This window comes from Coturnix japonica, chromosome 4, assembly GCF_001577835.2.
Source record: "Coturnix japonica isolate 7356 chromosome 4, Coturnix japonica 2.1, whole genome shotgun sequence".
In the NCBI taxonomy this organism is placed as follows: domain Eukaryota; kingdom Metazoa; phylum Chordata; class Aves; order Galliformes; family Phasianidae; genus Coturnix; species Coturnix japonica.
This window is the reverse complement of record NC_029519.1, coordinates 48137509-48150413: the sequence shown is the minus strand read 5'-3', so window position 1 is coordinate 48150413 and position 12905 is coordinate 48137509. Positions and strand designations below refer to the sequence as shown.

Below are 12905 nucleotides of genomic sequence, written 5' to 3'. Positions count from 1 at the left end.
AAATCATGGCATTGTGCATTAAATGAAGTCAGAATCTCTTCGTATTTCAGTGCTGATAAACTATACTGAAGTTCTTTAGCATAGGAGCTTTGACTTTCAATGAGAATGAATTATTAAGTGGTAAAACCTTTTTTCCCTTTCAAGTTATCTTCTAAGCAGGATATTAGAGGAACAAAAATAGATGCTACTACTACAGGAACAACAAACCAGGGACCAGCACAGACAAATCTCTCACTTAAGCAAGATAATGTGACAATTAAAGGCCTTCAGGCCAACGTTACTGTACCAAAGGTAAGAACTTTTCAGTGACTTTATTTAGTAGATGTATACCTCATAAATTACCCTTATTTTTGAGTCCCTGTCAGTTCCTAAAAAGCGTAAGTGAAACTACGTATTTTTGATAGGTAATCAATGTTTTGAATAGAGTAGACTGTTTTGGAGATGCCTAATCTTGTTATGTAGGTGTGGAAAGACATCAGTGATGTCTTTTATCTTTAAGAGCTTCATTATATTCAAGAGAAGTATAAGACCACTTATCTTGCTTATAAAATAAGATTGTATCAGAAGTTTGTGACGTAACATGTTTTCTGTGATTCACGATTCTGTGATTCTGTTTTTCTAAATTTATTTACTCTTTGGTGAAATTTTCCATTCAGGTGAACCTGTGTTTACTGCAAGCATCTGTTGATGAATCTCCAGGGGTTTCTTCTGGCAAAACTGTGACTCATGTTTCATTAGTCGCTTTGTGCTTTGATCGAATTGCTACACAAGTTCGTATGAATAGGTAAGATTAAAATGTCACTATTTGTTGCTTTTTTAATCTTTTAATTTAAACTTAAAGTGCTGCCAGGTCTTTTGAAACGTGGCTTGCAGTTCCGAAGGGAAATATTTAAAAAATATGTCGTGAGAGAGTTAAACAACAAAATGTGTCTTCCATATGTTATAAATTAACATCTAATATCTAATTAAAAGTGCAATTTCTTTGAGAAGTGGAGGAACCCATCTGTAATCATTTTGGAACTTAAGTTTTAACTTTTTCTCAATTTTGTCATACAGAATAAAGTTAATTTTTTTAATCAAAGTGTAATTGTCTTATGGCCTTACAAAGAATTTCTAATATGCTATGCCAGTGGCACTTAAAATTTAAAACTCAAATAATCCAGTGAACCATGTCTGTCAGATATTTGCTTTATAGTCTTTTCTCCTCTATATTCAAAGGGGTATAGTTGAGGAGTCTTCGAACAATGCAGAGATTGGGAGGAATTCTGTCACATTTGATCGTTACATCCAAGCCAGTAAAATGCAGCCCCAGTCTTCTGGCTCACTGAGATCCAATGCTGGAGCAGAAAAAGGAAAAGAAATTGCTGCTAAACTGAATATTCATCGTGTTCATGGACAGCTTAGAGGGCTTGATACGACGGGTAAACATTATTGTTTTTCAGTTGTGGAAATAACATTTTTTATAGAGGCAAGTAGTGATAGTTTGCCTTCATCTCATTTTTTGTCAACACAAATGAAAAGACACTTGAACCTAGAAATTTTGCAGGTAATCTTAAAAGAATTTTGGGATGGGTTACTCTGACTTGTATTCAGTTATTTTACTGAGAGACTTATTTCAGTATGGGCAGAGTGAAAGCTATGAAGATGGATTTCTAAGCAGTTTGTGTAGTTACATGGTAAAGATGGACATATGCTTGTAAAATTTAATGCCTAGACTTTTCCTTGCAGCTCATCTTTCCTTTTCAGCTGCCCTTTTTTTGTCACTTGATACTGGGAATGAATTACGCTTATCAGTTTCCTTAGTACTTTGTAGCTCTTTCAAGATATAAAATGCTTGTTGTACTGTCAATTTCAGCTTTACAGGTGGTAGATTTTTAACCATATCTGTAAAATAGGAAATGAGATCTACCTGATTGTGTTCATTCTTGTTTGTGTTCAGGTAGTTCCTTCTAGAGATTATGAATTCAGTTCAGTTGCTATAACCTCTGACCCTAGAGGAAGTTAATTAGCTAGTTTTGCTTCGTACCATGAAAGAATCTCTAGGACATGAGAATGGAGATACTCTCTAACATAAGGATGATTAAAGATCACTCAACAAAAAAAGCCTGGGTTAAGACTAGTGAGCAAATAATGGAGGAAAACAAAATCAGTAGAAGAATATTAAAATGATGAGCTCAAATTAATTTAGTTATAGATGAAATTTTGGCAGTAGTGTTCTGCGGTAGGTGTGCTGCATATAATCAAGAAGGCCAGATAATTCTTTATTCTAACTGGCAAACCTCATCTTCTATTTAAAAGGTTTGAGAAATGTCTTTCTAGGGAACTTAGCATTTCACTTATGCTATGAAAGTGATTGCTGTTATCAGTCGTAGGCAGAGAGTTCTGTGAGTGGAATATAAATTGACTTAGTATGGTTCTTTTCCCCAGATATTGGGCATTTAACTCTGTGTGAGAGGCAATATGAAGCAGTTACAAAATTATTTAAAATGTTCCTTTAGAAATGTCACTCGAAGAAAGGATTTATATTTAGGCTGTGTCCTAATATCAAAGGAATCAAGGTGGCATTGTCCCCTCCAGGATCTTAGACAGCAAGTCTGTGTTCCCTTAGGAACCAGTGAGACTTGGTGCTTTTCATTGTCTTCCTATAGACATAGTCATGCTTCCAACCTAGAAACAGTCTTTAAATTAAAATCAGAAATTTCTTTTTAAATATCTGTAGAGTACACTAGAGTTAATGCCCCCATACATTTCTGCTCACACATGTCTTATACAGGAGCACTGTCAGTACTGCAATCACATTTTGCTGTAAAACTTCAGGTGCTTAGTAGGATTTTTTTTGACAAAATAATTTACGGCTGATTGCCGCTTCTAGATAAAAATCTGAAGAGCTTGTTTGTATGCATATCTTTGGAGCCATGACTATAAAAATAATTAAGAGAGGAGTTATGTTAGGATTGGGAATGTCTTGAAAGTTGAACTTGGTGTTACTCACTCCTTGCTTTTACACGCTTAGGAATTACACCGCCCAAATAAACATTCTAGGAGAAAGGTATTTAGACTTGAAGAACAATACATCTTAAAAATTGCTTGTAGTTGGATTTTTTTAAATCTTTTTTCCATTTGATTTGAGTTATAATAAACAAGCAGCACTTCCAAAAACTGTAAACTTGATTGCTATTTGAAGATGTAAGGTTTTTCTTTTATTTAGTAATTGGTGCTAAACATATTTGTTTCCAGATATCGGGACTTGTGCAATAACAGCAATTCCTTTTGGGAAATCAAAAGTTCTTTTTACTTTGGAAGAGTTGGATGAGTTTACTTTTGTGGATGAAACAGACCAGCAAGCTGTTCCCGATGTAACTCGAATTGGTCCTAGTCAAGAGAAGTGGGGTTGGATAATGTTCGAATGTGGAATTGAAAACTTAACTATAAAAGGTAACACTATTGTGTGCTTCATATTCTTTGTTTTATGAAACTTGTAACAGTTGTGCTGCTGGGTCTTCTGGTTGAGGAATTACAGATTAAAATTGCTGAATATAGGTAATGCTAAATAATACAGCTATTGTACATAAATCACGTAACACTGTAGATTCTATAACAAATACATTTTTAGTCATTAATGCTACTTATCATAGCATAGAAATTAATTCCATAGAAAGTGGCTTCAGTTTCTGAAATCTACAGAAAGCTCTAGAAATAGATTTTAAGTTGTATGTAAATTGATAGTGCATCTTGTTTAATCAGAATCATATATTTCTACTATTAAATACGGTATGGGATGTAACAATAGAAGTATATGCATGGCAAACATTCACAGTTTTGGTGTGTGTGCTTTTTTAGGAGGAAGACAGTCTGGTGCAGTATTGTATAATACATTTGGAGTCATGGGTAAATCAAGTGCAACCGAGAGAGGTGGACTGCTTGCATCAAATAACTCTTCAGATTCTCCAACTGGTAGTGGCTATAATACTGATGTGTCTGATGATAACCTTCCTTGTGATAGAATAAGTCCCTCTTCAGATATTAATGGAAACTCAGTTTCAGATGAGCAGGTATGTAAGTAAGTATGTACTTAGATAAGTACAACTGAGTTTGTACTTCTTTAAGGTGATTATAATTTGTAGTCTAAAACTGAAAATTGATAGATTTGTTGTTGTACCACCTGAATTCAAACTCCCAGCTTGTGCATTAAATTTTAAGCTTTAAGCTACTGTGTCTTAGTAGGGTCTTGGAATAGTTATTGGAGAGCATTAGTTTTATTTTTCTTTGCCTAAATATGAATGCAATGATATGAAACTGCTCATTGCAAACAGTGCACTGTAGGATACGTTACTGCTTTTTAACATTAACTGATTTGGAAAAGACTTTTGACTATGTTTTGTATTTTAAGGACGAAGGGGTTGAATCTGATGATCTGAAAAAGGATATCCCTTTGATGCCTCCTCCACCTGACTCTTGCAGCATGAAGCTAACAATCAAAGAAATTTGGTTTAGCTTTGCAGCCCCCACCAACATACGATCTCCAGCCCATGTATTTTCAAGGTATGACTTTACCTGACTTGAAAGAAAATAGCATCATTTCTTCTTTGGTAAATTACAGTCATATTTAGTAGATTCTGAATGTTACTTCAGTAATTATTGGCGCTTCTCTGGCAAAGATGGCTTTGGAATGTATGTATGTCACAGTAACTCTGGCTTCAGTTTGTAATTGCCATCATGTGTATGGAGGTGTTGATAGAAAATTTTTGGATATTATTTCATTAAAATGAAAAAGAAACATTTACAGTGAGAATGATATTTATGAAGGAGAAGAGGGGAGTAGAGAAGAAGGCTGATTTTGAGTAGGAGAGATGGGAGAGAGGAGAACCGCTTGCTAGTTAAGTTCTCAATCTAGTTCTTAAACAGTGATTTTATTACCACTGCACTCTTTCTAGGAGTTATTTGTACAGTGTATATGTAAGAACGCTTGAACATTTATAATGTTAGATACTCTATAATAGATACTTAAGCATCTCTAAAGCTTAAAATGAACTTGGTATAAATGTATTTACATGTGCATAGAATAAATACAATATAAAGATATAACAGAGCAAACCTTTGTTGCTATGCAGCAATAAACTAGAAGATGTTTTTTTTTCCTGAGTGTTTTTGCCTCAGTCTTTCAGCACAAATTATTCATGATATGTTATATAACAATTAATTTGGAATTAAATGAATTTTGATCATTTTAAACTATATGATTGCAGTAAAAAGTGCAAATAGGAAACCTGGGGCATAGTGACAGCAGGAGACTGGAATCTTGGATGCGTGTGTAAAACAAAATCTGAATTACGTCCTTACTGCAAGTTGTCATTTTCTGGGTTATAAGTTTACATTCATTGCTTTTTAACGTTGTTCTCTTGCATTTTACTGGTTTGAAAGTAATTCATAATAGTAGTAGAAAGACTTGCTAATTACTGCTGCTGAATGTGAATGCCTTATTTTTTTTTGTTTAATTTTCCTCCATTAGGCAGCTGAACCTCCTGAGTACTGCAACTCCTGCAGTTGGTGCTTGGCTTGTTCCCATTGATCAAGTGAAATCATCTTTAAATAAACTAGAGACTGAAGGAACCCTGCGAATTTGTGCTGTTATGGGTTGCATTATGACAGAAGCATTAGAGGTAAATGAACTTTATAAAACCAACATGGAAATCAGAACAGTGTAATTCTTTATATATATTCATTTCAAGATCTGATTATTTTCACAGTAAGTTTCATGCTGTGCCTTTTATGATGGTTTACTTGCATGAATTGGTTACAAGAATTTACTGCCTTTGCTTTTCATACAGAATCTATATTCAAGCAGGGGGAACAAAATCAGCTATTACTAGTGATGATGTCTTGTGCTTCTCACAGGAGCACTTCTCCATGTGAAATTGGAGATTCTGTCTCTTGAAAGATGTATAGCTCTGGTACCTGATATAATTTATGAAATTTGAAGGTTTGAATTGTGAGTTATTCAGATTATCTTCTGGGAGAGAAATGTGAACTTTTGTGCCCCTGCAGTGTATGAAATCATTATGCATATTAAATCCCCTCACTAGAAGAAAGGAGAACAAAAAAAACCCAATTCTTGCAAGAAGAGCAAAATAGATGTTTTTGTTGTTGTTGAAAACTAGGATTGGTAAATCTCCTGTGACAAATCAGGTCTTAATGTGATTAGGTAAGGAGAGTTTGTGTTTGTGTAGGCAGTTTTCTGCTGTTGGTTCAATTAGCACCACCTAGTGGGAAGACTTGGAGAGGTAATACCTGCTTAGATCCCATCTTGTTCAAGACTGAGAGCATAGTGTCAGGCTAGCTTTTATGCTTGTCTCAAAATCAACCTTTGCAGCAGTCCCCTATGTAAACTCCCCTTATGGATTTTGCTTCGTGTGTTTTTTCTTTAAGAATAGATGGTTCCTTTGGAAATCTTATCCAGCTATGCATGTCTGTCCTTTAGTCCAGAAGTAACATTGCCTTTTACTTTGTTACTGTATAAATTAACTTCAAATGTTATATTTTTCATATAGCACTTTTAAAATCCTGCTAGATACCCACATATCATGAATTTTATTGTAGAAGTTCAAAATGATATTGTGCTAAAAGTTACCTGAAGTTGTTGTTCACATGCACGTTCTGTTTGCAAATATATTAATGAAAACCTATTGCATTTTTGTCTAGAATAAAAGCGTGCACTTTCCTCTGAGAAGCAAGTACAACAGGCTCACCAAAGTGGCTCGTTTCTTGCAAGAAAATCCTTCCTGTTTACTGTGTAACATATTGCACCATTACCTGCACCAAGCAAACTACTCAATTATTGAGGATGCAACTATGGTGAGTAACTCTGTAAAATGTAAATAACTCAGCATATTTGTTTAAAATGTACCAATTCTAATGTTTCGAATTAGGCAACTATATATGGAAAGCTAAGAAATTGAGGAATAAAACACAAACTGCTGTATATCCTTATCATTTTCTTTTAGATCTGCTGTTTTTCTCTGTGTGTGACCTGTGTATATGCATTATTTTTTACATAACTATGTACAAAATCCTAGACTAAAGTGCATATATTTGAAATTGTTAATGGCCTTTTAATCAAATTTCATTTTACTTAAAGATAATGACAAAGTAGTAAAAAATTGCATCTGTGATTTTAAAAAGAAATAAATCTCAATTATTGATGTAAGTGCATGCAGTAATTAGACTATATTTCACATATTCTCTTCAGAACTAGACTTCTTGTCATTTAGAAATGCTTCAGTAATGCAGAGAGCTTAATGATTTTCAAAAGGCTAGAATTGTAGAAACCTTTAAAACTGAAGGATGTAGTCTTTTGGTGGCTTTAGAATGGAAATATCTGAATTGCAATGATAAATAATTGTTTGGACAAATGTGTTGGGCATAAGGAAGAGTGTTTGTCCCTGATTATGTGTTATTTTCATAATCTGTTTACATGCCTGACAGAGTTGAACTGTTTTCCTGATCAGAAATAGCACAATTTGTGACAAGAATAGCACTGTTTGGTTTATTTACTTTGATTTGTTCCTTTTTTTTTCGTGCTGTTCAGAGATGCATTCAAAACAATCCATATTTATGTTTTCAAATGACTGCTAATCAACAAAAAACCCCATAGCCTCATTTTTTAATTGTTTCTGCAATCGCTCTAGGGCTGCTCTGATTTTCAGTCCATAGTTTAGAGTTTTATAATTGTTTAAATACTTTTTCATTTCATATTTAATAATCCTGTTTCCTGTTGCTTATCCTTGTCCCATTGGGCTCGATCCTCAGGTCGTGCAAATTAATGTGTTTGTTGTGTTTGGTGAGACTGCGGTTTTTGTCTCTTAGTGCTTTGACTTCATATATTTAAATGGAAATTGTGTGCTACCAGCACGCTTCCATTATATGCCTGTAGGAAAAGGAGCATTTTGTCTTTGAAAGAATAATTCTGTGATGCTAAGTTGACTTTAAAACACTATGATATCCATTTTTGTTAATTTTTTTTAAGAGTGATGGCCTTCCTGCTTTAGTTACCTTAAAGAAGGGTCTGGTTGCCCTGGCGAGGCAGTGGATGAAGTTCATTGTAGTGACACCAGCCTTTAAAGGTGTCAGTTTACACAGACCAACTCAGCCTGTGAAACTGCATGCAAATGTTTGCCGTGAGCACGAGGATGGGCTTGGATTGGATGGAGGGGGTCTTCAGAGTGACACAAGTGCTGACGGAGCAGAGTTTGAATTTGACGCAGGTATTTTAGTGTTCTTCTCTCTTCCTAAAAGCTCATAGGGACAAATAACTTCCTCTCAAAGCATTTAATGCCTTGAAGATATTATATTCTTTCTTTAGAATCATCAAGCTTCTTTTATAAAATCTTCATTTTGAAACCACTGTTTGTAGTGTTAATATAATATTATAATTGTATCCCATTTGGGGTAAAGCAAAACAGGAAACCTCATGTCTTGTTTCACATGCTTTGTCTTACAGCACAAAATTCATCAACTTTATTATTTGTTAGCTTGCAATTACAATTTTGTCATTAAGATTATAATCTTATTCTGAGATTGTAACTCACAATTCTATGAACACTCAGGAACAAATTCAAGTCTACCACCTTCCCTTTATGAAGACATATTTTCATAAATTCTGTTTTATCCATTTTTACTACTTTGTGGTAGATGTCTACTACCAATTTACACCTTGCCAATGTAACAAAAAGTATTCATCTGTCTCTTCAGTTGATTTACAGCTGAGTTAATTAAGAACTACTGGAAGGAAGGGCATAAATATCTGTCATTAGAACAATCTATTTAACTGTCTTGAGTTAACTCAGTTATTTTGTGTCTTTAGCATCTCCATTCAGTTTTACTGTCCTCAGTAATATAATAAGTTAATAGGAGTGCTGTGGAGGATGCTGTCCCCTGTGAGGGCTCTTATAAATGGATTAGGAGAGGGAGATAAGCAGGAGTATTGCAAGCGAGCTCACCTGCACTATAGCACATTTATTTTGGATCTCTACCATGTTGTAGGATGTTGGAAAGACAAAAAGATTTTAATTGTGTTTGATGTTTTCTTATGTGTCTTAGTATTCCCAAGACAACTATGTGTGGGTATGTAACAGAACCAGGAAGTTCACGACTGTTTGTAATTAAGTGTGTAATATTAGATAATCTTTATTCCCTGTAATACATACAATTGAGGAAGTATTGTTTACTTGGTTCCAGCTACTGTCAGCGAGCATACAATGCTCTTGGAAGGAACAGCTAATCGCCCTCCACCTACTAGTGGCTCTTCTGGGCCTGTTACCGGTGCTGAGATCATGAGGAAACTGTCCAAAACTCACACTCACAGTGATTCTGTACTGAAAATAAAGGTAAGCTTACAGCATAGTGCACGGAGGGAAAAAATGGTTTATAGCTGGTCTGTCTAGAATCAATTATGTAGGCTGCAGGTGAGTGAGTACTGGTCTGAAAAAGTAACTGATACACAGAGAAAGTGCTTCTTGTCCTGTTTGATGTTTGATTAGTTGGTGTCCATTCTATTTCTGTTCTTTGTTGTTTTTCTTGCCAGTGAACTTCAGAACCAAACTTAAAAACATTTGTATTTGTCATTTAAGGCTGCAAATCACTGGCTTTTTAATCTGCTTATGGAAGCAGAAATGTTTCTCGTTATCTCAAATGTAAGGTTGACAAAGCACTCCAGTAGCTTGCAAAATTGATGTATCATTGTTTTTCTATCCATAGACTGATCAGAAAACTGGAAGATTTTGTTTTCCTTTCTATTTTTTGAACAGGAGGAGTTGTGCATTTTAATTTGTTGTCTTCCATCTGGGGCTACCCAAAATCAGCAAACCTCTCTAGATGAGAAGTCAGATCAGCAGATAAAGCGCCCCTGTCCCTGCAGTTGGGGGTCAACAAGTCCTTTGACTCACTGCTTCTTGCTATTGGTCTTGCATGTTTTAGGGTTTAGTAGCCCAGATGCTCTGCACATCTGACTGTTCTTCAGATTCTGTTTGGAAGCTGTAAGCAGGAGGCTTCAACTTGTTGCCAAAAGTTCCCAGCTCCCATTCCTTATCTTCCCTGAGGGTGGACTATGATTATATTAGGAGTGCAAGGAATTTGGTCTTCAAAGACTAAATCCAAATGAGATTTATAGTTGGTGTACTGTTCCTTCTACATATTTGTCTTAGATTAATTATACACATATGCAATTCCATTTGTTATGTCTTGCTTTAAAAACTATTTTTACACCTTATTTTTCAAATGATATAGCAACTTTAAAAGCAACTTAATGCCCAATAACCGTATGGTGTATAACCTGGCCTAAGCAAAATGCTACTTGCCTAAAATATATTTGAGTGACACTTTATATTATTGTGATCCAATCTCATATTCAGAACAAATGCCACTTCCTTTTTAGAGTTTATGCAATACTTCATTAGTTTATTTATGTTTTATCCACCAGGGTATACATCCGTATCATTCCTTGAGTTACACCAGTGGAGATACAGCTACAGATTCACCAGTGCATGTTGGCCGTTCTGGTATGGCAGTCAAGGAAAGTCCAAGGAAAGAGAGTCTGCTCAGCTATCTTACTGGAAGTTTTCCTAGCTTGCATAATCTTCTGGAAGGAACTCCTCAAAGAAGTACATCTGCAGTTAAAAGTAGTTCTTTAACAAGAACAGGTATGATGTAGCTGAAGGGGTTAATGGGGCAGGAAGAGAGGACAGATTTTAGTTTACTGACTTAAGTAGAAAAGGTGATATATTTTTCACTGTGGTTTCTGTTTAAGACCTCACCCTAAAATAAGAATCAGTTTTCAGTTGAGTTCTAGAGATCTCTGCAACATGCAAACAACTTCCTAGAAGCAAACAGCAAGTGCTTTAGATTAGGAAAAAAAAGGCAACTAACAATCTAAGATGTTTTCCTTCTATATAGCCTTGCTACTTTTTGAGATACATACATATGTTGATAGGTATCTTTTTTGAATGAGTCATTTGCAGGTTTTTAGTATTGTTTACAGACTAATTGTCCTTGGAACGTGTGTGCACTGTGTAAGTTTGAATTACATGTACTGAAATTTGTACGTTCTGTGTTATTGTTGAGAGTGCCTTGTTGCAATTCGTATAAAAAGATAAATTTGATGATGCATTTTCTCTAAAACTTCTCTCCTTTGCTAACAGAGGATGAGACATTTTACAGAAGAAAAGGTACTTTGGTTTCTTAATGACTACTTTCACCCAATTATGGTAGAAATGAATTAGCAAACAAAAACATCTGTAGTGAAGCATCTATTAATGTCCTAGAATAGTTTCTGTAGTAGTGTGTGTAGTTTGCAAGGCTGCTGCCTGGCACAGAATCCATTGGAATATGCACTGAGAACTAGACTTGCCATTTTGATAGTAGATGTGCTTTCTCAGTACTGTGCTCCTGCTTTTTGCTGACATTGATATTTGAAATGTGAAATCTTCTGATCTTTCTGTATAGGAAATACTGTGGCCACAGATATGTTATCTGAACATCCTTTGCTGTCTGAACCATCTTCTGTGAGTTTCTACAACTGGATGTCAAATGCTGTGGGCAACAGAGGGAGTGTAGTACAAGAAAGTCCGGCCACCAAATCTGGCCACAACAGTCTTCCAACAGGTATTGTTAGTAGCAACTGAGTTTAAGATGTGACTACAGGTTGACTTCCTGCATTTACTGTTTTTTTCTGAAATATGTCTTAATTTTAATTTTCTGCAGCAATGAATTTGAATTTTTTTTTTTTAATTAGCAGCCTTCCAGCCACAACATATTAATTGTAGTTGATAACTTTAAAGTTGTTTCTTGTTTGTTTTTAATATTGAAGAAATTAATCAAGTCTGATCCCCCAGAACATCTTTCTTCTCTACATATTGCTTAACTGGTGTGTCCCTTCTATTAAATGCAATGCGCTTCTCTGCAAAAGGAATTATATGGTAAAAGTATAGCTTTTAATTTTGCTTTCAGATAAAGTTACGTTGTTTTGGTTTTTTTCCTGCTGAAATTGTAAAGATGTGTTCACAAGCTTATGTTCCTGAAATTAGACTTAGCGATTCTGACTCAGATGCAGGTATACCCCAGTCATTCTTCTCTGAAAGCAGATAGTCACGGCTCTCTGGTAAGTGCTGTAATGTTGAGTTCTGAAGAATCAGGCTGAGCATGCATTGGCAGAGCATCTCTGTCTCACAGCAGGCAAGTCCAATACAAACTCAAGGTGCTAGAAATTTTGCATTGCAGAGCATCTTTGACTAAAGGTTAATCCATAAAGATCCATCTATCAGGTCTTGTATTGACGCTAATAAAACCAGGTGTTTGTAGCACACTCAACACTAGATATAAATATCTGTTACTGTGGTTTATCTGTTTTTTTGTTTTGTTTTCTTTTTCTTTTTTTTTTTTTTTTGTGATGATACAGGCAAATAGCTTTCTATTGTGGGGTGAGCAGGTGTATTAACTACCCAGTAGAATGCAACACAGGAAGGAGGACAGAAAGGAGGGAAAATGTTTTGCTTTTCAAATTTGAGCTGCACAATATCATACTGTCTCTGAATGCCATTTTTTTCAAGGTTATGGACTAGATAAGGAGGCTAACTTCCTATGTTTATAATGTTTTATAAACCTTGGTGAGTTTATAGAGTTAGTCATGTTAAAAAAAATGCTGTGGTGTTAGTGTTCCAAGGGTATTTATTTTTCAGGTGCTGCACCCAATCTTCCCACCATTCCCTCTGCTTCAGACTTCAACACAGTTCTGTCCAGTGACCAGAACACCCTGGATGGCACACATTCACAGCACAGCACCAGTCAGGATGACATTGCAGGTGTGGAAGAAGGTAACCAGGGATTTCCTGCTGTCCAGCTAGCAGATGCACAGG

The 12905-nt window shown here is 35.4% G+C and overlaps 1 protein-coding gene across 11 annotated transcripts in view; it reads left to right on the top strand.

The window, feature by feature from the left end:
• The window catches only part of KIAA1109 (KIAA1109 ortholog), a 99870-nt gene that overhangs the window by 46119 nt on the left and 40846 nt on the right, over positions 1 to 12905 (top strand). For 10 of the 11 annotated variants that reach the window (XM_015861881.1, XM_015861878.1, XM_015861886.1 and 7 more), the window contains exons 32-44: positions 145 to 291; positions 657 to 784; positions 1219 to 1421; positions 3238 to 3435; positions 3841 to 4052; positions 4391 to 4542; positions 5510 to 5660; positions 6700 to 6852; positions 8024 to 8261; positions 9235 to 9383; positions 10475 to 10694; positions 11497 to 11655; positions 12729 to 12904. In XM_015861881.1, the coding sequence (XP_015717367.1) occupies positions 145 to 291; positions 657 to 784; positions 1219 to 1421; positions 3238 to 3435; positions 3841 to 4052; positions 4391 to 4542; positions 5510 to 5660; positions 6700 to 6852; positions 8024 to 8261; positions 9235 to 9383; positions 10475 to 10694; positions 11497 to 11655; positions 12729 to 12904 (2286 nt within the window). The remainder of the gene's footprint in view (positions 1 to 144; positions 292 to 656; positions 785 to 1218; positions 1422 to 3237; positions 3436 to 3840; positions 4053 to 4390; positions 4543 to 5509; positions 5661 to 6699; positions 6853 to 8023; positions 8262 to 9234; positions 9384 to 10474; positions 10695 to 11496; positions 11656 to 12728; position 12905) is intronic. The other variant, XM_015861877.1, reaches the window with a different exon arrangement.